This window comes from Podarcis filfolensis (assembly GCF_964270895.1).
Source record: "Podarcis filfolensis genome assembly, chromosome: 2".
Taxonomy (NCBI): domain Eukaryota; kingdom Metazoa; phylum Chordata; class Lepidosauria; order Squamata; family Lacertidae; genus Podarcis; species Podarcis filfolensis.
The window spans coordinates 17855724-17883366 of NC_139605.1; the positions used below are offsets into that span (position 1 = coordinate 17855724).

Consider the following 27643-nt stretch of genomic DNA (forward strand, 5'->3'; position numbering starts at 1 on the left):
GTGGCAAAAGATTGCATCCCATTTTAGTTCTACTCAGAGTAGATCTGTTGAAATTAATGGCCAGGACTAACTGAGGTCCGTTGATTTCCAAGGGGCTACAGAGTTGGATGCAATACAGAATAACTATGATTTCTAAAAATGTTCAGAATTACATACCTGTGCCAACCGCTTCTGTTTACAACAGCAAGAAGGGAGCAAAGTTTAGTTTCTTAAAATGAAAATGAATTCCCAAGGCTCGGTTGAAAAACTGTGAGGCCTTTGTTGTGTTAATTAATTTTTTACAACAATTACTACTGTTATAACTCCCCAGTTTCAAAGGGGTGGCAATTCATCCTCTACCTCAAAAATGATTTCCCTTCCATTCTTCGAGAAAAAGAGAAATGCCTTCTTGATTAATGAGAAACGTTCACATTCTTTTTATATTCAAAAATAGGGGGGAGGAATGCCATGACCTATATTCATGGCTGCAGAATTACATGAGCCTTTGCTTCCTTTTGACATGCTTGATTTTTAAAATTCCAAAACCTAAACAAACCAATTCATGCTCTCTGATAAAGCAACGTGCATATCTCTGAAAATTTCCCAACGTACATTTACAGCGAAATGTTTGCTTAGCTCCACTGACTCCCTGTTTCTAGAAGCAGGAAATATATATCTGCCTTTTGATTCTGAAACATTCAGACCAGAACCAGTATTTCTCACCTGGCACATTTCCAGTCCAGCATTTCTACTCTCCCTGGAGAAATGCTCCGCCAGCTCCACCCTGAGGGAATCTGGCTCCCAAACCATTATTTTAATTGTTACCAAACGTTGTTGCCGTTCCAAAGTGAAAACTTCCTACCACCATCTGAAGATGCTGAAGATGCATTCTTGGACAGTATGTATGTATGTATGTATGTACGTATTTTTAATTTCTATTCCTCTTTATATTTTAAATAAAAAGCTCAAAGGAATGTAGCACATATTAAATCAATAAATCAATAAAACAATAAAACAATAGCCGGGTGATGTTCCTCTGACCTCATGAGGAGCCTCTTAGTAGGGTGAGTGTGGGCCCCACCCCCTAAGCCAGCTGGAAAGGGCCTTGCCGGGAGCAGCCTTCACGCCTCACATTCAGACATATATGATAATGTTGAGGATAGTGAAGATGATGAATGTTCCTACGCATCTACTGGACAACAAGGCAGCAGAAGATTCATCTGTTCTGTGCTCAGGTTCTGCTTATGGGTTCCTCACAGACATGTGGTGGTGGGCATTGTGAGAACAGGATGCTCAGCTAAAAGGGCCTTTGGGCTGATCCAGAAGGACTCTCCTTGTGGTTTTATGGTAGGGGGCAGACTAGGGAGACTTCACACACACACACACACACACACACACTCCCCACCTGTGTAGGCATGCACAGCATATTTCATTTGGGTGTACCCCCAGGGATTTTGTAAAAATTATTTCAGCAAAGGAAGAAGGGATAGGGAAAGTCAAGACAAACAAACAAACAGGGACACGGAAAGGGTAAAAAGACAAAAACAACAACAACAGACAAAACAGCCACAAAGGTGCTCAAGAAGCCAAAATAGGAGATATTTCTTGCAGAGAAAAAGACTCAAGCCCATCTGACCAGAGGAAGGGCACTTCAGGAGGTCCAAGGATGGAATGGCTTCTCCTACTTGCCTGCAGACCACAAAAAAACAGTTCCTGCCCCCCTCAGATCTCTCTCCACAAATGGTGGCCAGCAGAATGTGGATGTAGATGAAGCTGGGAGACAAAAGCTGACAGAGGCAGAAGGAAAAGGCTGGAATGGATCTGCAGGAGCCACTGCTGGAGTCAATCAGCACACTGCTGCTTCCAGAGACAAACACAGGCTGAAGCTGCATAGCCAATCTAGATCCATTCCAGCCTTTTTCTTCTGCCTGCATCTCTCGTTGTCTGCTTTCCTTGGTCCCTGTGTTAGTGTTGGTGTTTTTCATTTTAGGGATAATAGGGGACATATGTACGGTTCTGGACTTAAGCAGGAAGAATCAGATGCACAAATAAAGGATGGGGAACACCTGGCTTACTAGCAGTACATGTGAAAAGCATCTTCAGGTCTTGGTGGACCACAGGCTTAACATGCGTCAACAGTGTGATGCAACAGCCAAAAATAGCTAATGCTATTCTCGGCTGCCTCAACAGAAGTCTAGTGTCCAGATCAAGGGAAGTAATAGAAGCACTCTATTCTACCTTGGTCAGTCCACACCTGGAATACTGTGTCCAATTCTGGGCAACACAATTTAAGATGGATGTTGACAAGGTGGAACGTGTTTACAGGAGAGCAACCAAATGATTAAGGGTGTGACTCAAGGCAATGACTTGACTAAACATTCAGAAAAACGTTCTGACAGTAACAGCTGTTGGTCAGTGGAACAGTCTCTCAGGAGAGGTGGTGGAGCTGGCAGCCCAGAATATGCCCAGCCCCTGCACTCAAGGTTATATATTAGACAGGAGAAAGATCCTTAGAATTTATACAATGTTTTAGGGCATTCCAAAAATTTCCTATTATGCATTATTCCTATAAAAGTTACAGCAGTCATGAAATTAGGTTATTGTAATCTGTAAGAAAGCTACAGTATGAATGTTGAGATACATTTTTTGCTACCGTCACAAATCATATAGTGGCAATGATGCAGATTGGACATTCAGGTATTGCAAAGGTGTTGCTTGAAATATTACGCACACATTAACACCCCCCCCCCACACACACATACATATGATTTTCCACATAGAAAATAAATCTGAATTAATGGGGAGAGTTGGCACATTTCAATGCCAAGAACACCAAATGGGCACTGTTGAAAACCTGTGTTATTCATTTACTTAGTAGTTGATTTGATTTACGAATGATGCCCGATAAAATATTTCCAAGTGGTTTTACAGTAAAACAACATGAACAATGACAACAACTAAAAACCATTTAATTAAAGCAGACTCTGATTTCGAGATTCTGTTCACACGTGAGTAGCAAGAATCCCACAATAATACGCCCATCAGAAGCATCCTTTGACAAATTTTGTATCTCTCAGTTAAGTTCCTTCCATCTAAATTTCAGCCCCTGGATAAATTCCAAAGGGAGAGTACTTGCCATTCTGTTTCCTGCTGCAATCACTGACACATTGTGCATCTTGCAAAGAGCTTTCTCAGTGCTGCTAAGACGTCCCGGTTCCTCAGGCTGTATATGAAAGGGTTCATCATGGCAGGCGCAATGGTAAAAAACACAGTGTTTATCATGGCCCTTTGTGCTGAATAGGAAGCAGCAGGTGTCATGTAAGTCAAAATGGCCGTAACGTAGAAGATCCCCACCACACACAGATGGGACAAGCAGGTCCCCAAGGCCTTGTGGCTTCTTCCAGAGGAACGTGCTCTGAGAACCTGAAGTAGGATGGCTATGTAGGAAGCCAGGATGATTGAGATGGGGATGAAAAAGATCATGAAATTACCAACGTATCCTGTTATATCATATGCCAAGTTATCAGAGCAGGACAACTGAACAAGGGCTGGGTAATCGCACATGTAGTGTCTGATCACATTGGACTTGCAGTAGGGAAGTGGCAGTACATAAAGGGAACAGGCCAAGGCCTGCACAGAAGACCCAAGCCAGGCAGCAACTGAGATGATGCTGCAAATTTTACTCCTCATGAGAACTGTATATTGCAGCGGCCTGCAGATAGCCACAAACCTGTCATATGACATGGTTGCCAGGATGAAGCACTCTGCCCCTGCCATGAACATTGTGACAAAAATCTGCACAAAACAACCGTAGAGTGAAATGCTGTAGCTCTGGGTTACAAAATCCACCGTCATTTTGGGAACAATGGAGAGAACTTGGCAGAGGTCCATGAAGGCTAGTTGGCTGAGGAAAAAATACATTGGGGTCTGCAGACCAGAGTCTGTCTTGATCAGAAAAAGAAGGAGGCTGTTCCCTATCAGAGCTACTATGAACATGAAGAAGATCACACCAAGGAAAACCATAGGTGACCTTTGATGCTGAAGTCCAACAAGAAGGAACACGGTCCATGACGTATTTCCCTCTCCCATCCCTCCTTCACTTGCCCAATTTTGCCTGAAGATTCAGGGAGAGGACTTGTGAGAAGTGGTGTGCCAAATTGTAGGGTTGAATCCACTGTACACATAACATAAACAACAAAAAGAGAACAGTTTTTAATATAATGGATTGTGTCTAATGCTCCTCACACTTAGTTCTGCCTGTGCAACAAGACTTCTTCTCCTCTTCTCTCCTCCAAGAATCCCCAAAATATCTTTGGGTGTGCCCAACCCTCCAGTTAGGGACACGGGTGTCACTGTGGGTTAAGCAACAGAGCCTAGGACTTGCTGATCAGAAGGTCGGCGGTTCGAATCCCTGTGACGGGGTGAGCTCCCATTACTCGGTCCCTGCTCCTGCCAACCTAGCAGTTCGAAAGCACGTCAAAGTGCAAGTAGATAAATAGGTACCGCTCCGGTGGGAAGGTAAACAGCGTTTCTGTGTGTTGCTCTGGTTCACCAGAAGCGACTTAGTCATGCTGGCCACATGACCTGGAAGCTGTATGCCAGCTCCCTCGGCCAATTAAGCGAGATGAGCGCTGCAACCCCAGAGTCGGCCACGACTGGACCTAATGGTCAGGGCTCCTTTTACCTTTACCTTTAACCCTCCACTTGAGATTTTGAGAGTTCAAAAAGACAACTGGAAAGAAGAGGACGTTCTAATAAATGCATGGAAGTCCATTTTGCAGGCAGAGCTTCAATGTTGGATACTGCCCAATATGTTAGATGTCTCTCTGGGTGCATCCAGGTTCTCACTACAGTGGTACCTTGGTTTACAACCTTAATCTGTTCCAGAAGTCTGGTCCTAAACCAAAGCGGACTTAAACCAAGGGGTGCTTTCCCATAGAAAGTAATGGAAATCTGTTCCAGACGATGAAAAGCAACCCCTAAAACAGCATTTTTACATGAATTTTACTACTGTATTTTGCCTGTGGGATTCAATGGCATAACAGCAACTTAGGTTTGCTCAGTTAATGTGGCTTGGGTGCTTTTGTGCTACCCCTGTCCCCCTCCCCCCACCACAAAAGGTGCAGAAAGGCTTGGGAAAAGGTAGGATAATTCCTAAAAATCCAACCAACCTTGTGTTTTAGAAGGGAAAGGGGAAAAGTTGTTTGAGGTTGATCCCGCCCCAATAACTTCTTTCACATTACTAATTGCTGGGACTTTTGCTTGGGACTTTTCCATCATTCTTTCAGTGAAGCCCATTGCAGTTCTTTTTCAGTGGAAATGGGTCACTTGGGAGCCAGATTCACCGCTATAGGAGGGAAATCTCTAACATGCAACCACCGGAAGGACCATGTTCCTGTCCCTCCAGATCCACAGCACTACCCCTTTCTCAGCTTCTCTGGAGCAGGTTTAGAGATTCTGGCCCGTTCGCAGGGAAGATGGGTTCTATAGCTCCAACATCTGGATGGCGTCAGGTTGGCAGCCCCTGCCTTACTCTAACCTATCCAGCAGGCTGTTATGGGTATAAAGGAAAGGACAAACTCAATATGTAATAAATGAATGCACAATAATAGGTCATATTTCAAAGCTTATCATGCTTTAGAGAGACACAAAACTCCCCATCCTGCCCAAACTCAGTCTAAGCATGAAAATGGAATATTCTGTTTGTGAATATTCCTGTTTGAAATGAAAGGACATGGATGGCAGGCGTTAAGCCTGGTGTCTATCATACAGCTAAAGAATACCAATGCCAGGCTGTTGTAGCTCAGTTGCTTTGCAGCTGCAAAACCATGAGTACTATAGTAAATTGTTTCCAGCAGAATGGTTCATCTCATGTACATTTTGAAGTGCCACATAGGGAGAATGTGGGAATAAATAGTATGTGTAGTGCTATGTCGCACTTTCCAATGAAATCTGGTTTATAAAAATATCTGTTTCTCTTCTTTGAATCCCTTGACCTTTCCTGGAGGGTATGGCAGGATAGCAATGATCTAAAATAAATATTCATACCCTACATAAATACATACATTTTCCTGTTTGAATATATTTTTCTATTTACCATACGCTTTCAAGTTTTTTAAGTACAAATAAATTGGTGTTTGGTGTTCCCCTTCATGGATCACTGCCTTGCCGTGGCGAAGGGGCTTGAATAACTCAGAGAAGCTATGAACTATGCCGAGCAGGGCACCCAAGGTGGACAGGTCATAGTGGAGAGTTTTGACCAAACGTGATCCACCTGGAGGAGGAACCGGCAAGCCACTCCAGTATCCCTGCCAAGAAAACTCCATGGACAAAGACAACAGGCATATAAAAGTTATGACGCTGGAAGATGAGCCCCTCAGGTCGGAAGGCGTCCAACTTGCTACTGAGGAAGAGCAGAGGACAAGTAAAAGTAGATTTAGAGCTGATGAAGCAGCTGGGCCAAAGCCGAAAGGACGCTCAGTTGCGGATATGCCTGGAAGCGAAAGGAATGTCCAATGCTGTAAAGAAAAATATTGCATAGGAACCTGGAATGTAAGAACCATGAACCTTGGTAAGTTGGATGTGGTCAAAAATGAGATGGCAAGAATAAATATTGACATCCTGGGCATCAGTGAACTAAAATGGACGGGAATGGGCGGATTTAGTTCGGATGACCATCATATCTACTACTGTGGGCAAGAATCCCGTAAAAGAAATGGAGTGGCCCTCATAGTCAACGAAAGAGTGGTGAAAGCTGTAGTGGGATACAATCTCAAAAATGATAGAATGATCTTGATATGAATCCAAGGCAGACCTTTTAACATCACAGTAATCCAAGTTTATGCACCAACTACTGGTGCTGAAGAAACTGAAACTGACCAATTCTATGAAGACTTACAACACCTTCATATGAGGATGTTCTTCTCATTATAGGGGATTGGAATGCTAAAGTAGGGAATGAAGAGATAAAAGGAACAACTGGCAAGTTTGGCCTTGGAGATCAAAACGAAGCAGGTCAAAGGCTAATAGAGTTCTGTCAAGAGAACAAGCTGGTCATCACAAACACGCTTTTCCAACGACACAAGAGACGACTCTACACATGGACATCACCAGATGGGCAGCATCAAAATCAGATTGATTATATTCTCTGCAGCCAAAGATGGAGAAGCTCTATACAGTCAGCAAAAACAAGACCTGGAGCTGACTGTGGCTCAGCTCATCAGCTTCTTATAGCAAAATTCAAGCTTAAACTGAAGAAAGTAGGAAAAACCACTGGGCCAGTAAGATACAATCTAAATCAAATCCCTTATGAATACACAGTGGAAGTGAGGAACAGGTTTAAGGATCTAGATTTGGTGGACAGAGTGCCTGAAGAACTATGGATGGAGGCTCGCAACATTATACAGGAGGCAGCAACGAAAACCATCCCAATGAAAAGGAAATGCAAGAAAGCAAAGTGGCTGTCCAATGAGGCCTTACAAATAGCGGGGGAGAGAAGGCAAGAAAATGCGAGGGAGATAGTGAAAGATACAGGAAATTGAATGCAGATTTCCAAAAAATCGCAAGGAGAGACAAGAAGGCCTTCTTAAACGAGTAATGCAAAGAAATAGAGGAAAACAACAGAACGGGAAGAACCAGAGATCTATTCAAGAAAATTGGAGATATGAAAGGAACATTTCGTACAAAGATTACCATAATAAAGGACAAAAGTGGTAAGGACCTAACAGAAGCAGAAGACATCAAGAAGAGGTGGCAAGAATACACAGAGGAATTATTCCAGAAATGTATGGATGGCTCGTACACCACAGGTAGTGTGGTTGCTGACCTTGAGCCAGACATCCTGGAGAGTGAAGTCAAATGGGCCTTAGAAAGCACTGCTAATAACAAGGCCAGTGGAAGTGATGGTAGTCCAGCTGAACTATTTAAAAATTTAAAAGATGATGCTGTCAAGGTGCTACACTTAATATGCCAGCAAGTTTGGAAAACTCAGCAGTGGCCAGAGGATTGGAGAAGATCAGTCTACATGCCAATCCCAAAGAAGGGCAGTGCCAAAGAATGTTCCAACTACCGCACAATTGCACTCATTTCACACGCTAGCAAGGTTATGCTTAAAATTATACAAGGAAGGCTCGAGGAGTATGTGGACTGAGAACTCCTAGAAGTGCAAGCTGGATTTCGAAGGGGCAGACGAACCAGAGACCAAATTGCAAACATGCGCTGGATTATGGAGAAAGCTAGAGAGTTCCAGAAAGACATCTACTTCTGCTTCATTGACTATGCAAAAGCCTTTGACTGTGTCGACCACAGCAAACTATGGCAAGTTCTTAAAGAAATGGGAGTGCCTGATCACCTCATCTGTCTCCTGAGAAATCTCTATGTGGGACAAGAAACTACAGTTAGACCTGGATATGGAACAACTGGTTGGTTCAAAATTGGGAAAGGAGTACAACAAGGCTGTATATTGTCTCCCTGCTTATTTAACTTATATGCAGAATTCATCATGCGAAAGGCTGGTCTGGACGAATCCCTAGTTGGAATTAAGATTGCCAGAAGAAATATCAACAACCTCAGATATGCAGATGACACAACCTTGATGGCAGAAAGTGAGGAGGAATTAAAGAACCTTTTAATGAGGGTGAAAGAGGAGAGTGCAAAATATGGTCTGAAGCTCAACAGCAAAAAAACGAAGATCATGGCCACTGGTCCCATCACCTCCTGGCAAATAGAAGGGGAAGAAATGGAGGCAGTGAGAGATTTTACTTTCTTGGGCTCCATGATCACTGCAGATGGTGACAGCAGTCACGAAATTAAAAGACGCCTGCTTCTTGGGAGGAAAGCAATGACAAACCTAGACAGCATCTTAAAAAGCAGAGACATCACCTTGCCAACAAAGGTCCGTATAGTTAAAGCTATGGTTTTCCCAGTAGTGATGTATGGAAGTGAGAGCTGGACCATAAGGGGTGATATGATAGCCATGTTCAAATATATAAAAGGATGTCACATAGAGGAGGGAGAAAGGTTGTTTTCTGCTGCTCCAGAGAAGTGGACACGGAGCAATGGATCCAAACTACAAGAAAGAAGATTCCACCTAAACATTAGGAAGAACTTCCTGACAGTAAGAGCTGTTCGACAGTGGAATTTGCTGCCAAGGAGTGTGGTGGAGTCTCCTTCTTTGGAGGTCTTTAAGCAGAGGCTTGACAACCATATGTCAGGAGTGCTCTGATGGTGTTTCCTGCTTGGCAGGGGGTTGGACTCGATGGCCCTTGTGGTCTCTTCCAACTCTATGATTCTATGATTCTATGATTCTATTCTATGATTCTATAAAGAAGGCTGATTGCCGAAGAATTGATGCTTTTGAATTATGGTGCTGGAGGAGACTCTTGAGAGTCCCATGGACTGCAAGAAGATCAAGCCTCTCCATTCTTAGGGAAATCAGCCCTGAGTGCTCACTGGAAGGACAGATCATGAAGCTGAGGCTCCAATACCTTGGCCTCCGCATGAGAAGAGAAGACTCCCTGGAAAAGACCCTGATGTTGGGAAAGATGGAGGGCACAAGGAGAAGGGGACAGAGGACAAGATGGTTGGATAGTGTTCTCGAAGCTACCAGCATGAGTTTGACCAAACTGTGGGAGGCAGTGGAATATAGGAGAGCCTGGCGTGCTCTGGTCCATGGGGTCACAAAGAGTCGGACACGACTAAACGACAACAACAACAAATTGGTGTTATCATGGATCAGCATAATGGACCATCATGTGGCAGAAGATTGCATCTCATTTTAATTCTACTCAGAGTTGATCTGCTGAAATCAATGGCCATGACTAACTGAGGTCCATTGATTTCCACGGGGCTACAGAGTTGGATGAAATACAGAATAACTATGACTTCTACAAATGTTCAGAATTACATACCTGTGTCAACTGCTTCTGTTTACAACAGCAAGAAGGGAGCAAAGTTTAGTTTCTTAAAATGAAAAATAATTCCCAAGGCTCGGATGAAAAACTGTGATGCCTCTGTTGTGTTAATTAATTTTTTACAATAATTACGATTGTTATAGCTCCCCAGTTTCAAAGGGGTGGCAATTCATCCTCCACCACAAAATGATTTCCCTTCCATTCTTTAAGAAAAAGAGAAATGCCTTCTTAATTAATGAGAAATGTTCACAATCCTTTTATATTCAAAAGTAGAGGGGAGGAATTCCCTGAGGTATATTCAGGGCTGCAGAATTACATGTGCCTTTGCTTTCTTTTGACATGCTTGTTTTTTAAAATTCCAAAACCTAAACAAACCAATTCATGCTCCCTGATAAAGCAACGTGCATATCTCTGAAAATTTCCCAACGTACATTTACAGCGAAATGTTTGCTTAGCTCCACTGACTCCCTGTTTCTAGAAGCAGGAAATATATATCTGCCTTTTGATTCTGAAACATTCAGACCAGAACCAGTATTTCTCACCTGGCACATTTCCAGTCCAGCATTTCTACTCTCCCTGGAGAAATGCTCCGCCAGCTCCACCCTGAGGGAATCTGGCTCCCAAACCATTATTTTAATTGTTACCAAACTTTATTGCAGTTCCAAAGTGAAAACTTCCTACCACCATCTGAAGATGCTGAAGATGCATTTTTGGAAATTATGGATGGATGGATGGATGTTTAATTTCTCTACCTCTTTATATTTTTAATAAAATCCTCAAAGGGGTTTACCACATATTAAATCAATGAAGCAATAAAACAATAGCCGGCGATGTACCACAGGGCTCATGAGGAGCCTCTTAGTAGGTCTGGGTGAGTGTGGGCCCCACCCCCTAGGCCAGGTGGAAAGGGCCTTGCCGGAAGCAGCCTTCACGCCTCACAGCTGGGCAAATTTAATATTAATAAAAATAAATTTTTATCTGTGCCCTGCCCTCCCTGACCGGAGCAGGGCTCAGGGCTGCTAACAGGAAACTAAGACAGTATACAAAGAACATAAAAACATAAAACAGGGGATAAATTAGTTAAAATACATCTTAAAATTAGTTCAGAGCAAATATTGAGGATGGTGATGATGATGAATGTTCCTACGCATCTTAGTAGGAAACAGCAGAAGATTCATCTGTTCCGTGCTCAGGTTCTGCTTATTGGCTCCTCACAGACATGTGGTGGTGGGCATTGTGAGAACAGGATGCTCAGCTAAAAGGGCCTTTGGGCTGATCCAGAAGGACTCTCCTTGTGGTTTTATGGTAGGGGGCAGACTAGGCTAGGGAGACCTCTCTCTCTCTCTCTCTCTCTCTCTCTCTCTCACACACACACACACACACACACACTCCCCACTTGTGCAGGCATGCACAGCATATTTCATTTGGGTTTGCCCCCAGGGATTTTGTAAAAATTATTTCAGCAAAGGAAGAAGGGATAGGGAATGTCAAGACAAACAAACAGGGACACGGAAAGGGTAAAGAGACATATGGTGGCCAGCAGAACGTGGATGGAGACGAAGCTGGGAGACAAAAACTGACAGAGGCAGGAGGAAAAGGCTGGAATGGATCTGCAGGAGCCACTGCTGGAGTTAATCAGCACACGGCTGCTTCCAGAGACAAACACAGGCAGAAGCTGCAGAGCCAATCCAGATCCATTCCGGCCTTTTTCTTCTGCCTGCATCTCTCGTTGTCTGCTTTCCTTGGTCCCTGTGTTAGTGTTGGTGTTTTTCATTTTAGGGACGATAGGTGACAAATGGACAGTTCTGGACTTAAGCAGGAAGAACCAGATGCACAAATAAAGGATGGGGGACACCTGGCTTACTAGCAGTACATGTGAAAAGGGTCTACAGGTCTTGATGGACCACAGGCTTAACAAGTGTCAACAGTGTGAAGCAACAGCAAAAAAAAAAAAAAAGCTAATCCTATTCTCGGCTGCATCAACAGGAGTCTAGTGTCCAGATCAAAGGAAGTAATAGAAGCACTCTATTCTACCTTGGTCAGTCCACACCTGGAATACTGCGTCCAATTCTAGGCAACACAGTTTAAGAAGGATGTTGACAAGCTGGAACGTGTTTACAGGAGAGCAACCAAGATTATTAAGAGTCTGGAAAGTAAGCCTTACGAGGAATGCTTGAAGGAGCTGCGTATGTTTAGCCTGGAAAAGAGACTGTGAGGAGATATGATAGCCATCTTCAAATATGTAAAGGGCTGTCACATGGAAGAGGGAGGATGCTTGTTTTCTCTTGCTCTTGGTGGTTGGACTCGAGGCAATGACTTCAAGTTGCAGAAAAGGAGATTCTGACTAAACATTCAGAAAAACCTTCTGACAGTAACAGCTGTTGGTCAGTGGAAGAGTCTCCCACAAGAGGTGGTGGAGCTGGAAGCCCAGAATATGCCCAGCCCCTGCACTCAAGGTTATATATTAGACAGGAGAAAGATCCTTAGAATTTATACAATGTTTTAGGGCATTCCAAAAATTTCCTATAATACATTATTCCTATAAAAGTTACAGCAGTCATGAAATTAGGTTATTGTAATCTGTAAGAAAGCTACAGTATGAATGTTGAGATACATTTTTTGCTACCATCACAAATCATATAGTGGTAATGATGCAAACAGGACATTCAGGTATTGCAAAGGAGTTGTTCAAAACATTACGCATGCGTCCCACCCCCACCCACATACATATGATTTTCCACGGAGAAAGTAAATGTGTTTTAAAAGGGGTGGGTTGAGGAATATAGCCACACATTTCAATGCCAAGAACACCATATGGACATTGTTGAATACCTGTGTTATTCATTTACTTAGTAGATTCCATTTATGAATGGTGCCCCATAAAATATTTCCACGTGGTTTTACAGAAAAACAATGTGAACAATGACAACAACTAAAAACCATTTAATTAAAGCAGACTCTGGTTTCCAGATTCTGTTCACATGTGAGTAGCAAGAATCCCACAATAATACGCCCATCTGAAGCAGCCTTAGACAAATTTGGTATCTCTCACTTAAGTTCCCTCCAGCTAAATTTCAGCCCCTGGATAAATTCCAAATGTATCCTGCTGCAATCATTGACACATTGTGCATCTTGCAAAGAGCTTTCTAAGTGCTGCTATGACGTCCCGGTTCCTCAGGCTGTATATGAAAGGGTTCATCATGGCAGGCACCATGGTAAAAAACAAAGTGTTTATCATGGCCCTTTGTGCTGAATAGGACATGGCAGGTGTCATGTACGTCAAAATGGCCGTAACGTAGAAGATCCCCACCACACACAGATGGGACATGCAGCTCCCCAAGGCCTTGTGGCTTCTTCCAGAGGAACGTGCTCTGAGAACTTGAAGTAGGATGGCTATGTAGGAAGCCAGGATGATTGAGATGGGGATGAGAAGGAACATGGAATTACCAATGTATGCTGTTATATCATATGCCAAGTTGTCAGAACAGGACAACTGAACAAGGGCTGGATAATCACACATGTAATGGTTGATCACATTGGACTTGCAGTAGGGAAGTGGCAGTACATAAAGGGAACAGGCCAAGGCCTGCACAGAAGACCCAAACCAGACAGCAACTGACATAATGTTGCAAATTTTCCTCCTCATGAGAACCGGATATTGCAGCGGCCTGCAGATAGCCACATACCTGTCATATGACATGGTCGCCAGGATGAAGCACTCTGCCCCTGCCATGAGCATCGTGACAGAAATTTGCACGACACAACCATAGAGTGAAATGCTGTAGCTCTGGGTTACAAAATCCACCGCCATTTTGGGAACAATGCAGAGAACTTGGCAGAGGTCCATGAAGGCTAGTTGGCTGAGGAAAAAATACATTGGGGTCTGCAGACCAGAGTCTGTCTTGATCAGAAAAAGAAGGAGGCTGTTCCCTATCAGAGCTACTATGAACATGAAAAGGTTCACACCAAGGAAAACCATAGGTGACCTTTGATGCTGAAGTCCAACCAGAAGGAATACGGTCCATGACGTATTTCCCTCTCCCATCCCTCCTTCACTTGCTCAGTTTTCACCTGAAGATTCAAGGACAGGACTTGTGAGAAGTGGTGTGCCAAATTGTAGGGTTGAATCCACTGTACACATAACATAAACAACAAAAAGAGAAAAAATTTTTCCTTCCAGTAGCACCTTAAAGACCAACTAAGTTAGTTCTTGGTATGAGCTTTCGTGTGCATGCACACTTCTTCAGATACACTGAAACAGAAGTTGCCAGATCCTTCTATATAGTGAGAAGGTGGGGAGGGGTATTACTCAGAAGGGTGGTGGGAATGGGTGGTGGGCAGATAGCTGTGATAAGCCTGTTGACGACTCTTAACGACTGCAATAGGTCTTACAGGAAAAAGCAAGGGGTGAGAAGGTGAAAAATGGCTTTGTCATGTTCTGGAAAATCTGTTCTGGAAAACCGGACTTAAACCAAAGTGGACTTTAACCAAAGCGTGCTTTCTGATGGAAAGTAAAGGAAAACGGATTAATCCATTCCAGACGATGAAAGCAACCCCTAAAACAGCAATTTGACATGAATTTTACCATTGTATTTTGCTTGTGGGAGTCAATGGCATAGCAGCAGCTTAGGTTTGCTCAGTTAATGTGGATTGGGTGCTTTTGTGCTACCCCTGTCCCCCTCCCCCCACCACAAAAGGCGCAGAAAGGCTTGGGAGATGGTAGGATAATTCCTAAAAACCCAGCCAACCTTGTGTTTTAGAAGGGAAAGGGGAATAGGATGTTTGAGGTTGATCCAGCCCCAACTTCTCCTTTCATATCACTAATTGCTGGGACTTTTGCTTGGGACTTTTCCATCGTTGTTTTGCTGAAGCCCATTGCAGTTCTTTTTCAGTGGAAATGGGTCACTTGGCATCCAGATTCACCACTATAGGAGGGAAATCTGTCAAGGCCACCTCTAACATGCAACCACCAGAAGCACCATGTTCCTGTCCCTCTAGATCCATAGCACTACCCCTTTCTCAGCTTATCTGGAGCAGGTTTATAGATTCTGGCCCGTTCTCAGGGATGATGGGTTCTATAGCTCCAACATCTGGATCAACCTATCTAGCAGGCTGTTATGGGTATAAAGGAAAGGGCAAACTCAATATTTAAAAAATGAATGCACAATAACAGGTCATTTATCAAAGCTTTATCATGCTTTAGAGAGACACAAAACTCCCCATCCTGCACAAACTCAGCTTAAGCATGAGACTGGAATACTCTGTTTGTAAATACCCCTGTTTAAATATATATATATATTTATTTACCATAAGCTTGCAAGTTTTTTAAGTACAAATAAATTGGTGTTATCATGAATTAGCATGAAGGACCATCGTGTGGCAAAAGATTGCATCCCATTTTAGTTCTATTCAGAGTAGATCTGTTGAAATGAATGGTCAGGACTAACTGAGGTCCATTGATTTCCAAGGGGCTACAGAGTTGGATGCAATACAGAATAACTATGACCTCTACAAATGTTCAGAATTACATACCTGTGTCGACCGCTCCTGTTAACAACAGCAAGAAGGGAGAAAAATTTAGTTCCTTAAAATGAAAAATAAGTCCCAAGTCTCCGTTGGAAACCTGTAATGCCTCTGTTGTGTTAATTAAGTTTTTACAATAATTACTACTGTTATAGCTCCCCAATTTCAAAGGGGTGGCAATTCATCCCCTAACGCAAAAATGATTTTCCTTCCATTCTTTAAGCAAAAGAGAAATGCCTTCTTGATTAATGAGAAACGTTCACATTCTTTTTATATTCAAAAATAGGGGGGAGGAATGCCATGACCTATATTCAGGGCTGCAGAATTACATGTGCCTTTGCTTTCTTTTGACATGCTTGTTTTTTTAAAATTCCAAAACCTAAACAAACCAATTCATGCTCCCTGATAAAGCAATGTGCATATCTCTGAAAATTTCCCAACGTACATTTACAGCAAAATGTTTGCTTAGCTCCACTGACTCCCTGTTTCTAGAAGCAGGAAATATATATCTGCCTTTTGATTCTGAAACATTCAGACCAGAACCAGTATTTCTCACCTGGCACATTTCCAGTCCAGCATTTCTACTCTCCCTGGAGAAATGCTCCGCCAGCTCCACCCTGAGGGAATCTGACTCCCAAACCATTATTTTAATTGTTACCAAACTTTATTGCAGTTCCAAAGTGAAAACTTCCTACCACCATCTGAAGATGCTGAAGATGCATTATTGGACAGTATGTATGTATGTATGTATGTATGTATGTATGTATGTACATATGTATTTTTAATTTCTATTCCTCTTTATATTTTAAATAAAAACTAAAAGGGATGTACCACATATTAAATCAATAAAACAATAACTGGGTGATGTTCCTCTGACCTCATGAGGAGCCTCTTAGTAGGTCTGGGTGAGTGTGGGCCCCGCACCCTAAGCCAGCTGGAAAGGGCCTTGCCGGGAGCAGCCTTCACGCCTCACATTCAGACATATATAATATTGAGGATATAATATTGAGCATAGTGAAGATGATGAATATTCCTACGCATCTACTGGACAACAAAGCAGCAGAAGATTCACCACTCCTTGGTGTGTGGAGTGCCTCAGGGTGCGATTCTCTCCCCGATGCTTTTTAACATCTTTATGCGCCCCCTCGCCCAGTTTGTCCGGAGTTTTGGGCTGGGTTGCCATCAGTATGCCAATGACACCCAACTCTATCTGTTGATGGATGGCCATCCTGACTCGGCCCCAGACACACTGACCAGATGTCTAGAAGCTGTGGCTGGATGGTTACGTGGGAGCCGGTTGAAGTTAAATCCTTCGAAGACAGAGGTCCTCTAGCTGGGACGGGACGATATGGGATTGAGGGGGCAACTCCCATCTCTTGCGGGGGTGCAATTAGTGCCAGCACCGTCCGTTAAGAGTTTGGGTGTAATCTTTGATACCTCCCTCTCTATGGAGGCGCAGATTACAGCTATAACAAAGGCGACATTTTGTCATCTCCGCCAAGCTAAGCAGTTGGCCCCTTATCTCTCTCACCCTGACCTGGCCACTGTGATCCATGCGACGGTCACCTCCAGACTGGATTATTGTAACTCGCTCTACGTGGGGCTGCCCTTGAGACTGACCCAGAAACTCCAGCGGGTGCAGAATGCCGCGGCGAGACTCCTTATGGGGTCTTCGCTGCAAGACCACATTCATCTGGTACTATACCAGCTGCACTGGCTCCCGGTGGAGTACAGGATCAGGTTTAAGGTGCTGGTTTTAACCTTTAAAGCCCTATATGGCCTAGGACCCTCGTACCTACGGGACCGCCTCTCCTGGTATGCCCCACAGAGAAACCTACGGTCTGCAAATAAAAACATCCTGAAGGTCCCAGGCCTCAGAGAGGTTAGGCTGGCCTCAACTAGAGCCAGGGCCTTCTCGGCTGCGGCTCCAATCTGGTGGAACGCTCTGTCACAAGAGACTAGGGCCCTGTGGGACCTGACATCTTTCCGCAGGGCCTGCAAGACAGAGTTGTTCCACCAGGCCTTTGGTCAGGGCGCAGCCTGACTCCCACCTCTGGCAACCTGCACAGAATTTTGCTTAATGGTTGCCATCAACTTGATTTTAATTAATAATTAATTTTTATAATGAAATATTTTTAAAATGTTGGATTATTTTGATTGTTTGACTATTTGATTGTTGTTAGCCGCCCTGAGCCCGGCTTCGGCTGGGGAGGGCGGGATATAAATAAAATTTATTATTTATTATTATCTGTTCTGTGCTCAGGTTCTGCTTATGGGCTCCTCACAGACATGTGGTGGTGGGCATTGTGAGAACAGAATGCTCAGCTAAAAGGGCCTTTGGGCTGATCCAGAAGGACTCTCCTTGTGGTTTTATGGTAGGGGGCAGACTAGGGAGACTTCACACGCGCACGCGCACGCGCACGCGCGCACACACACTCCCCACTTGTGTAGGCATGCACAGCATATTTCATTTGGGTGTACCCCCAGGGATTTTGTAAAAATTATTTCTGCAAAGGAAGAAGGGATAGGGAATGTCAAGACAAACAAACAGGGACACGGAAAGGGTAAAGAGACAAATGGTGGCCAGCAGAACGTGGATGGAGACGAAGCTGGGAGACAAAAACTGACAGAGGCAGGAGGAAAAGGCTGGAATGGATCTGCAGGAGCCACTGCTGGAGTTAATCAGCACACGGCTGCTTCCAGAGACAAACACAGGCAGAAGCTGCAGAGCCAATCCAGATCCATTCCGGCCTTTTTCTTCTGCCTGCATCTCTCGTTGTCTGCTTTCCTTGCTCCCTGTGTTAGTGTTGGTGTTTTTCATTTTAGGGACGATAGGTGACAAATGGACAGTTCTGGACTTAAGCAGGAAGAACCAGATGCACAAATAAAGGATGGGGGACACCTGGCTTACTAGCAGTACATGTGAAAAGGGTCTACAGGTCTTGGTGGACCAGAGGCTTAACAAGCGTCAACAGTGTGATGCAACAGCAAAAAAAGCTATTGCTATTCTCGGCTGCATCAACAGAAGTCTAGTGTCCAGATCAAGAGAAGTAATAGAAGCACTCTATTTTACCTTGGTCAGTCCACACCTAGAATACTGTGTCCAATTCTGGGCAACACAATTTAAGAAGGATGTTGACAAGCTGGAACGTGTTTACAGGAGAGCAACCAAGATGATTAAGGGTCTGGAAAGTAAGCCTTACGAGGAATGCTTGAAGGAGCTGCGTATGTTTAGCCTGGAAAAGGGGAGACTGAGAGGCGATATGATAGCCATCTTCAAATATGTAAAGGGCTGTCACATGGAAGAGGGAGCATGTTTGTTTTCTCCTGCTCTTGAGGGTAGGACTCGAGGCAATGACTTCAAGTTGCAGAAAAGGAGATTCTGACTAAACACTCATAAAACGTTCTTACAGTAACAGCTGTTGGTCAGTGGAAGAGTCTCCCACAAGAGGTGGTGGAGCTGGCAGCCCAGAATATGCCCAGCTCTTTCACTGTAGGTTATATACAGACAGGGGAAATGACCCTTAGAATTTATACAATGTTTTAGGGCATTCCAAAAATTTCCAATTATGCATAATTCCAATAAAAGTTTCTGCAGTCATGAAATCAGGTTATTAAGGGGTTGTTCGAAACATTAAGCACACATCCACCCCCCACCCACCCACAGACATACATATGATTTTCCCCAGAGAAAATAAATCTGAATTAAATGGGGAGGGTTGGGGAATACAGCCACACATTTCAATGCCAAGAACACCAAAGGGGCACTGTTGAAAACCTTTGTTATTCATTTACTTAGTTGGTTCCATTTACGAATGATGCCCCATAACATATTTCCAAGTGGTTTTACAGTAAAACAACATGAACAATGACAACAACTAAAAACAATTTAATTAAAGAAGTCTCTGGTTTCCTGCTCACTCGTGAGTAGCAAGAATCCCACAATAATACGCTCATCTGAAGCACCCTTAGACAAATTTGGTATCTCTCACTTAAATTCCCTCCAGCTAAATTTCAGCCCCTGGATAAATTCCAAAGAGAGAGAGTACCTGCCATTCTGTTTCCTGCTGAAATCATTGACACATTGTGCATCTTGCAAAGAGCTTTCTAAGTGCTGCTAAGACGTCCCGGTTCCTCAGGCTGTATATGAAAGGGTTCATCATGGCAGGCACAATGGTAAAAAACACAGTGTGTATCATGGCCCTTTGTGCTGAATAGGAAGCGGCAGGTGTCATGTACGTCAAAATGGCCGTAACGTAGAAGATCCCCACCACACACAGATGGGACAAGCAGGTCCCCAAGGCCTTGTGGCTTCTTCCAGAGGAGCGTGCTCTGAGAACTTGAAGTAGGATGGCTATGTAGGAAGCCAGGATGACTGAGATGGGGATGAGAAAAACTAGGAAATCCCCAAAATATGTGACTTTATTGAAGGCAGAATTGTCAGAGCAGGACAACTGAACAAGGGCTGGATAATCACACATGTAATGGTTGATCACATTGGACTTGCAGTAGGGAAGAGGCAGTACATAAAGGGAACAGGTCAAGGCCTGCACAGAAGACCAAAACCAGGCAGCAACTGACATGATGTTGCAGATTTTGCTCCTCATGAGAACCGGATATTGTAACGGCCTGCAGATAGCCACATACCTGTCATATGACATGGTTGCCAGGATGAGGCATTCTGCCCCACCCAAGAGCAGTATGACAGAGATCTGCACGACACAACCATAGAGTGAAATGCTGTAGCTCTGGGTTAAAAAATTCACTGCCATTTTGGGAACAATGGTGAGAACTTGGCACAGGTCCATGAAGGCTAGTTGGCTGAGGAAAAAATACATTGGGGTCTGCAGACCAGAATCTGTCTTGATCAGAAAAAGAAGGAGGCTGTTCCCCACCAGAGCTACTATGAACATGAAGAAGATCACACCAAGGAAAACCATAGGTGACCTTTGATGCTGAAGTCCAACAAGAAGGAACACGGTCCATGACGTTGAATTCCCCTCTCCCATCCCTCCTGCATTTGCCCAAATTTCACCTGTAGACTCAAGGAGAAGACTTGTGAGAAGTGATGTGCCAAATTGTAAGGTTGAATCCACTGTACACATAACATAAACAACAAAAAGAGAGCAGTTTTTAACATAATGGATTGTGTCCAATGCTCTGCACACACACTCTGCACACTTTTGTTTTGTTCTGCACACTTAGTTCTGCTGGTGCAACAAGACCTCCTCTTCTCTACTCCCCCCATGAGTCCCCCCAAAATGTTTAGGGGTTCCCAACCCTCCAGCTGAGATTTTGAGGGTTCAATGGGACAGCTGGAGGGAAGAGGAAGTTCTACTGAATGCATTAAAGTCCATATAGTGCCCAATATGTTAGAGGTCTCTCTGGGTGCATCCAGATTCTCACTCCTTTGCTTGTGGGATTCAATGGCATAGCAGCAAATTCGGGTTTCTCAGTTAATGTGGATTGGGTTCTTTTGTGCAACAAACCTACTCCTGTCCCCACGCCGCCGCCCCCCTCTGGGCAAGAGAAGGTGGGGAAATGCATGGGAAAGTGTAATATAATGCAATCTCATTTAACTGGCCCTCAAAGTCGGATAAATGCTCAGTAAACAGGTCTCTTGAAAGTGCTCCAATCCTATTTTCATACATGTAAACTGCTTAGAAGCCTATTTTGGTATCAAGCGTTATATAAATATTACTGCTAATAACAAATAGGTAGGCAATTCAGTCAAATAGCATGTTTTCATGACTGCAAGTAAATTCTTAGGACTGAAAATATTTCTCAGTTTCTACTCTTTTATTATTTATCCAGTCTGCTCCATATTTACACACTACCTGATTTCTGGTTCAACCAGGTGATTTTCTAAAATTAACTTCCAAACTGGAGAATTTGTTACTTGTCTCAACAATCTTTTCCTTCAATTTGGATCTATCTTTTCATCCTGTCTACGTTATGAATGTGGATGACATTGGAATCAAAACAAAAGACACCTCATTGCAGCAAATCACCATAATGATGTGATTGTGTGTATGATTGCAAAATAGGCGACAACTATCAGCAGAAATTTTATCTGAACAGAGCCTTTCAGTATTTTAAGAAGATAATAATCTTCACCATTCACAGAGCCTTAAACAGTGAGCCAGAATTAAAGATAGCACATGTACAGGAAGAATGCAATGATAATAAATATTGCTTAATTTAATGGATGTTAGGATTTAAGGTAAAGATGCCAGAATCTTATTCTGCTAGTCTATATGTCTTCATGACTGAACTCTTTGAAAACATTAGCAAAACATTCAAATGGATTTTATTACCCTGACATTAAAATGTACATTTCCAAATTTCCTAGAAAACACAGATTCTTACACATTCTAAATCTATACATTTTACATTTTATCTAATGCAAAATTCTGAAAATAGGTGTGTGGAGCTGTCACTGATATGGTCCAAGCCAATCCAAATTGCTTTTCACTGATATGATAAACAGTTATGTTTTCTCATTTTTCCAATCTTAAATTCAGTTCTCGACATTCCCACAGCAATTTGCAATTAATAATAATTTTTTTAATACTCATGAAAATTCAGGTGCCATTTAGTGCTGGTTTCTCCTAATAATACACATTTTTGCAAGCAATTGTCCTTACATGTTGGTTGGCAAAAGATGAAGGACAGCTGTGTTTCAATTTGCATAGTGGTTTTGGAAGTGTGAATTAATTTTAATGCAAATGAAATGAAATGAAATAAACCCATCCCTAATTTGTATTTATCTCGCTCTCTTTTTAATCCCTTGGCCATTCCTGGAGGGTAAGGCAGGATATAAATTAACTAAAATACACTTACTAACTAACTAAATAAATACATTTTCTTGTTTGATTATATTCTTGCATTAACCATATGCTTACAATTTTTGAGTAAAAATAAGTGAATTAACATGATGGACCATCACACTTCAAAAGATTGCATCCAGAGTAGCCCCATTGAAATTAATGGCCAGGACTAACTTAGGTCCATTAAATTCCATGGGGCTATGGAACTGGATGCAATCCAAAGTAACTATGACTTCTACAAAAGTTAAGAATTACATACCTGTGCCGACCACTTCTGTTTACAACATCCAGAAGGGAGAAAAATTAGTTTCTTAAAATGAAATATCCGTTGAAAAACATTCATGCTTCTGTTGTGTTCATTAAATCTTTTTCAATCATTACTACTGCCATAGCTTCCCAAATTTAAAGGGGTGACAACTCTTCTTCTACTGCAAAAATAATTTATCCTACGTTCTATGTGAAAAAGAGATATGTCTTCTTCATTGATGAGAAAGGTTCACATTCATTTTATATTCAAAAGTAGCAGAGAGGGATGCCCTGACCTATATTCATGGCTGCAGAGCTACATGTGCCTTTGCTTCCCTTTAACATGCTTGATTTTTAAAATTCCAAACAATAAACAAAACCAATTCATACTCTCTTATAAAGCAACATGCATAAGTCGGAAAATATCCTAAGCTATGCTTACAGCAAAATGTTTGCTTAGCTCCACTGGCTCCCTGTTTCTAGAGACAGGAAAAAGATAGATGCCTTTTGATTTTGAAACATTCAAACCAGAACCAGTATTTCTCACCCGCCACATATCCAATCCAGTATTTCTCATCCCAATGGAGAAATGTTCAGCCAACTCCATCTTTAGGGAATTTGGCTCCGAGTCCAAGATTTTAATTGTTACCGAACTTTAATGCAGTTCAAAAGTGAAAACTTCACATCCCAAAGTTGCTGTAACTTTCTTGCACAGTATTTTATAATGTTGTTGTGGATGAGGATTAATGCTCCCACCCATCTACTGAACAATAAAAAAAGAAGAAGATTCAAACGTTCAGTGGTGAGGTCCTACTTATGGGCTCCTCACAGACATGGGGTGCTGGGCACTGTGAAAACAGGATGCTCAACTAAAAAGGCTGAGCCAACAGGGTTCTCCTTATGGTTCTGGCATGCGGGTGGCGCTGTGGTCTAAACCACGGAGCCCCTTGGGCTTGCCAATTGGAAGGTCGGTGGTTCGAATCCCTGCAATGGAGTGAGCTTCCGTTGCTCTGTCCCAGCTCCTGCCAACCTAGCAGTTTGAAAGCACGCCAGTGCAAGGAGATAAATAGGTACCGCTGTGGTGGGAAGGTAAACGGCATTTCCGTGCAGTCTGGTTTCCGTCACTGTGTCCACTTGCGCCAGAAGTGGTTGAGTCATGCTGGCCACATGACCTGCAAAGCTGTCTGTGGACAAACACCAGCTCCCTCAGCCTGAAAGCAAGATGAGCACCACAACTCCATAGTCATCTTTGACTGGACTTAACTGTCCAGGGGTCCTTTACCTTTTACCTTTTTGGTTTTATGGCATTGGGCAGACTAGGAAGACTTGCAACCTACCTTTTAAGGATTGCATGCCAGTGGTGGACTGGGCCAAAACAACAGTTAAAATTCTATCATTTGGAAGATGGAAGGTACCTCAAGGGTCCTCTAGTCTAACCCCCTGCAATGCAGAAATCTCAGCTAAAGCATCCATGACAGATGACCATCCAAACTCTGCTTAAAAACCTTCAAGGAAGGAGAGTCCATCACCTGTTGTGGGAGCCTGTTCCACTGCCAAACAGCTCTTATTGTCAGAAAGTTCTTTCTGAAAGGAGTCTCCTTTTCATAACTTGAAGCCACTGATCCGGATCCTATTCTCTGGAGCAAGAGAAAACAAGTTGGTTCCTTCTTCCATGTGGCAACGCTTGACATATTTGAAGATGGCTACCATCTCTCCTCTCAGTCTCCTCTTTTCCAGACTAAACATACCCAGCTCCCAAACTGTTCCTCGTAAGGCTTTATTATATTATGGGTCTACTAAGACCCCTAGATCCCTTTCACATATATTCCTGGCTAGGTGTCCCCCATCTTATATTGGTACAGCTGACTCTGCCTGCCTAATCGCAGAACCTTGCATTTGTCCCTTATGAAATTCAGTTCGCTAGATTGGGCCCGGTTCTCCAACCTATTAAGGTCATCTTGTATCCCGATTCTGTCTTCTACGGCATTAGCATCCCAGTTTGGGGTCATCTTCAAATTTGATGAGCATCCCCTCAATTCCTTCATCCAAGTCATTTACAAATATGTTGAACAACAACTGGCACAGGGAAAGCAGTACAGCAAAGGCAAAACTGCCCAGCCCCATGCCTAGAAAGCACAGGGCAAGCAGAAAACTGCTCAGACCCATGCTTTCTAGCAGTGGTGTAGCGTGGGTTGCCAGCCCTCAGGGTCTCACAGAGGGGAGGGGGTGGAGACCCAGGGGGTCACAGCCACAGAGATAAGAAAAGAAGATTTGTTCTGCTGTCAGGAGAGGTCACTTCCTGGTTTGCATGGAGAAGCTGTTTGGGTGGATGACCCACAGAGAGGGTTTTGCTATCCTTTCTCCCTCTGGGCATTGGTAGGTGCACATGTGTAAGGAATAAAAATGTCGCCTTTTCATAAAATCATAAGAGGTCATAAGGCCTCAAACAGTTACAGCTTCTGAGTAGATGTCTGCAACAGCTAAGAAACCACAGACTCACTTAGAGGCTTATCTTTACTGGCTTGTGGTTAGAACGCCCAAAAAAAGGGCGGATTGCTGTTAGACGATGGTTTATCAGGACACCTCAGTGAGCTTGGGCAGGGCATATCTCATACATGCCTAAGCGGTGGTTAGGGTGTGGCTTTATCGCTTGAGCAGATGTGTGAAAGCATAGGAACACCCCGCCTTATTTGAGTAAAAGTGATTAGGAGTGATGGTCCCTGGATTTAGAGGAATAGGAGTTGTCAACAGGGGTGAGCCTCCAGCCAGTGGAGGACAGGGGAGGAACTTGTGATAAACATTTGCGTTTTACTAAATGGTGAGTGTGCCTGTTTTTAGATACCCATCCTTGCCAATATGTATCTAGAAACATTTTGCTGCTTCACCAATTTTGTTCAGGTTTTATTTTAAGGGTCCCAGGACCCCAGTCTTTGGACCAGTGTTTCATTTCCAACAACATGGTAAGCAGCAAATTAGATATCATTAAATGACTGACTTCCCAACCAAGCTGAAAAAGGCTCAGAATGGTGGCCGCAAAGGCACTTCCCCACCCAAAGGTGAACCGAAAGGTCACCCAAAGTGTTCAAGTGTCAAGTGTGACACTTATCTAGACTTCAAACACTAGCACAGCAAAGCCACGGGAAACAAGGAAGGCACTGCAAATAAGGTGGGGGTGGAATAAAGAGGTGGAAACTGATCACATTGGTTTGGCTATTGCATGAGGTGGATTCTTCAGAGTAGACAAGGAGGCAGGATGGGGGCTGAGGGGGACTAGTATGGATAGTCTATAAACAGACATTGCTTCTGTCCTTCTTCATAACCTTCCATTGTATTTCCGGAAGTGGATTTCGCTGGCTCCTCCAGAACCTGCCGATATGTTTATCTAACAAATAATTTTAAGCACTGCACATTTTGCACAGAGTTTTCTCAATGCCGCCAACACGTCCCGGTTCCTCAGGCTGTATATAAAAGGGTTCGTTATGGCAGGGACCATGGTGCAAAAGGCTATGATAACCATGGACTTCTCTGGTGTGTAGGAGGACGCAGGGGTCATGTACATCAAAATGGCCGATCCGTAGAAGATCCCCACCACACACAAATGGGACAAGCAGGTCCCCAGGGCTTTATGGCCACTTCCAGAGGTGTGTGCTCTGAGGACTTGAAGGAAAATGGCTATGTAGGAAGCCAGGATGACTGAGATGGGGATGAGAAAAACTAGGAAATCCCCAAAATATGTGACTTTATTGAAGGCAGAATTGTCAGAGCAGGACAACTGAACAAGGGCTGGATAATCACACATGTAATGCTTGATCACATTGGATTTGCAGTAGGGAAGAGGCAGAACATAAAGGGAACAGGTTAGGGCCTGCACAGAAGACCAACACCAGGCCGCTACTGACAGCAGATAGCAGATTTCCCCTCTCATGAGGATTGGATATTGCAAGGGCCTGCAAATAGCCACATACCTATCATAGGACATGATAGCCAGGATCAGGCATTCTGCTCCGCCCAGTGTCAGCGTGACAGCAATCTGGATGACACACCCACAGAGTGAAGTGTCATATCTCTGGGTTACAAAATTCACTGTCATGGAAGGAACAATCGAGAGAACCTGGCAGAGGTCCATGAAGGCTAGTTGGCTGAGGAAGAAGTACATTGGCGTCTGCAGGCCAGAGTCCGTTCTCATTAGGAAAAGAAGGAGTCCGTTTCCCACCAGAGCTATTACAAACATGAAAAGCATCAGACCAAGAAAAACCCTGGGTGACCTCTGGTGCTGAAGCCCGACAAGAAGGAAAACTGTCCAGGATGTAATATTTCCTTCTCCCATTCCTCTTTCATTTGCCAGGATTTCGCTTGAAAACACAAAGAAAAAGCATGTGGGAAACGCTGTTCATAATTGTAGAGTTACTGTTCATCCATTATTTGCACAACATAAACAACAATGATGGAGCAGTTTAAAATACAGTGTGTTAGAAGAATCTCTGAGAGCTTCCAGGTGGGATTTAGTCAGCTAGTTCAGGTTGGGAATTAAAGAGGACCAACTTAGCACTGTTATGAAACAAACCCACTCTTCCCTTCACCCTAACGATGGGGAAATGCTCTTGAAAGTGCCACTTAACATTGCTCGAGGCAATGTTGTATAACCTCCCTGCAAAACAAATCAGAATGAATGCTGAGACCCGACCTGCCCGTGGACTGTCTTGCCAGAGTGGTGCATGCTCTGGTTATCTCCCATTTGGACTACTGCAATGCGCTCTACGTGGGGCTACCTTTGAAGTGACCCTCCCATCAGATGTCAAGGAGATAAACAACTATCTGACTTTTAGAAGACATCTGAAGGCAACCCTGTTTAGGGAAGTTTTTAAAGTTTGCTGTTTTGTTATGTTTTTAATATTCTGTTGGGAGCCGCCCAGCGTGGCTGTGGAAACCCAACCAGATGGGTGGGGTATAAATAATAAATTATTACTATTATTACTCAACAAGTAGCAGATTTTGTAAAATCTCCTTCTGATCATTGTGCAAAGAAATCAGGAGAAATGCTCAATGGGCAGGACTTGGAAACTCTATTGTGCTCTTTTTGGTGCTTGCTAAAAACATTTTTGTTTTTGTTTAGACAAGCCTATCTGGAATGCTGCTGTGTCTTTAGTTTATTGC

The 27643-nt window shown here is 43.4% G+C and overlaps 6 protein-coding genes across 6 annotated transcripts in view; all 6 read right to left on the reverse strand.

Moving 5' to 3' along the window:
* The window catches only part of LOC310758203 (olfactory receptor 2V1-like), a gene marked incomplete at its 3' end in the record, with an annotated part of 192923 nt that overhangs the window by 52089 nt on the left and 113191 nt on the right, over positions 1–27643 (reverse strand). The gene's annotated exons all lie outside the window — the stretch shown is intronic.
* The window catches only part of LOC310757133 (olfactory receptor 2D3-like), a 181528-nt gene that overhangs the window by 46522 nt on the left and 107363 nt on the right, over positions 1–27643 (reverse strand). The gene's annotated exons all lie outside the window — the stretch shown is intronic.
* LOC310757160 (olfactory receptor 2T27-like) lies at positions 3098–4044 on the reverse strand. The gene has a single exon (XM_083602381.1). The coding sequence runs from the start codon at positions 4000–4002 to the stop codon at positions 3136–3138; it is 867 nt and encodes a 288-aa protein (XP_083458507.1). The 5' UTR covers positions 4003–4044; the 3' UTR covers positions 3098–3135.
* Positions 13003–13629, reverse strand: LOC310758121 (olfactory receptor 2T27-like; the record flags this gene model as incomplete). The annotated part of the gene is made up of 1 exon (XM_083604057.1): positions 13003–13629. One exon carries the CDS (start codon positions 13627–13629, stop codon positions 13003–13005), a length of 627 nt encoding a protein of 208 aa, XP_083460183.1.
* On the reverse strand, positions 19368–20353 carry LOC310758123 (olfactory receptor 2AK2-like; the record flags this gene model as incomplete). Its single annotated transcript, XM_083604059.1, has 1 exon — positions 19368–20353. One exon carries the CDS (start codon positions 20351–20353, stop codon positions 19487–19489), a length of 867 nt encoding a protein of 288 aa, XP_083460185.1. The 3' UTR covers positions 19368–19486.
* Positions 25872–26784, reverse strand: LOC310758124 (olfactory receptor 2V1-like; the record flags this gene model as incomplete). The annotated part of the gene is made up of 1 exon (XM_083604060.1): positions 25872–26784. Exon 1 carries the CDS (start codon positions 26727–26729, stop codon positions 25872–25874), a length of 858 nt encoding a protein of 285 aa, XP_083460186.1. The 5' UTR covers positions 26730–26784.

Excerpts from the sequence above, each read along its gene's own strand:
- LOC310757160 (XM_083602381.1), bottom strand. The coding sequence starts at position 4,002 with ATGGTTTTCCTTGGTGTGATCTTCTTCATGTTCATAGTAGCTCTGATA.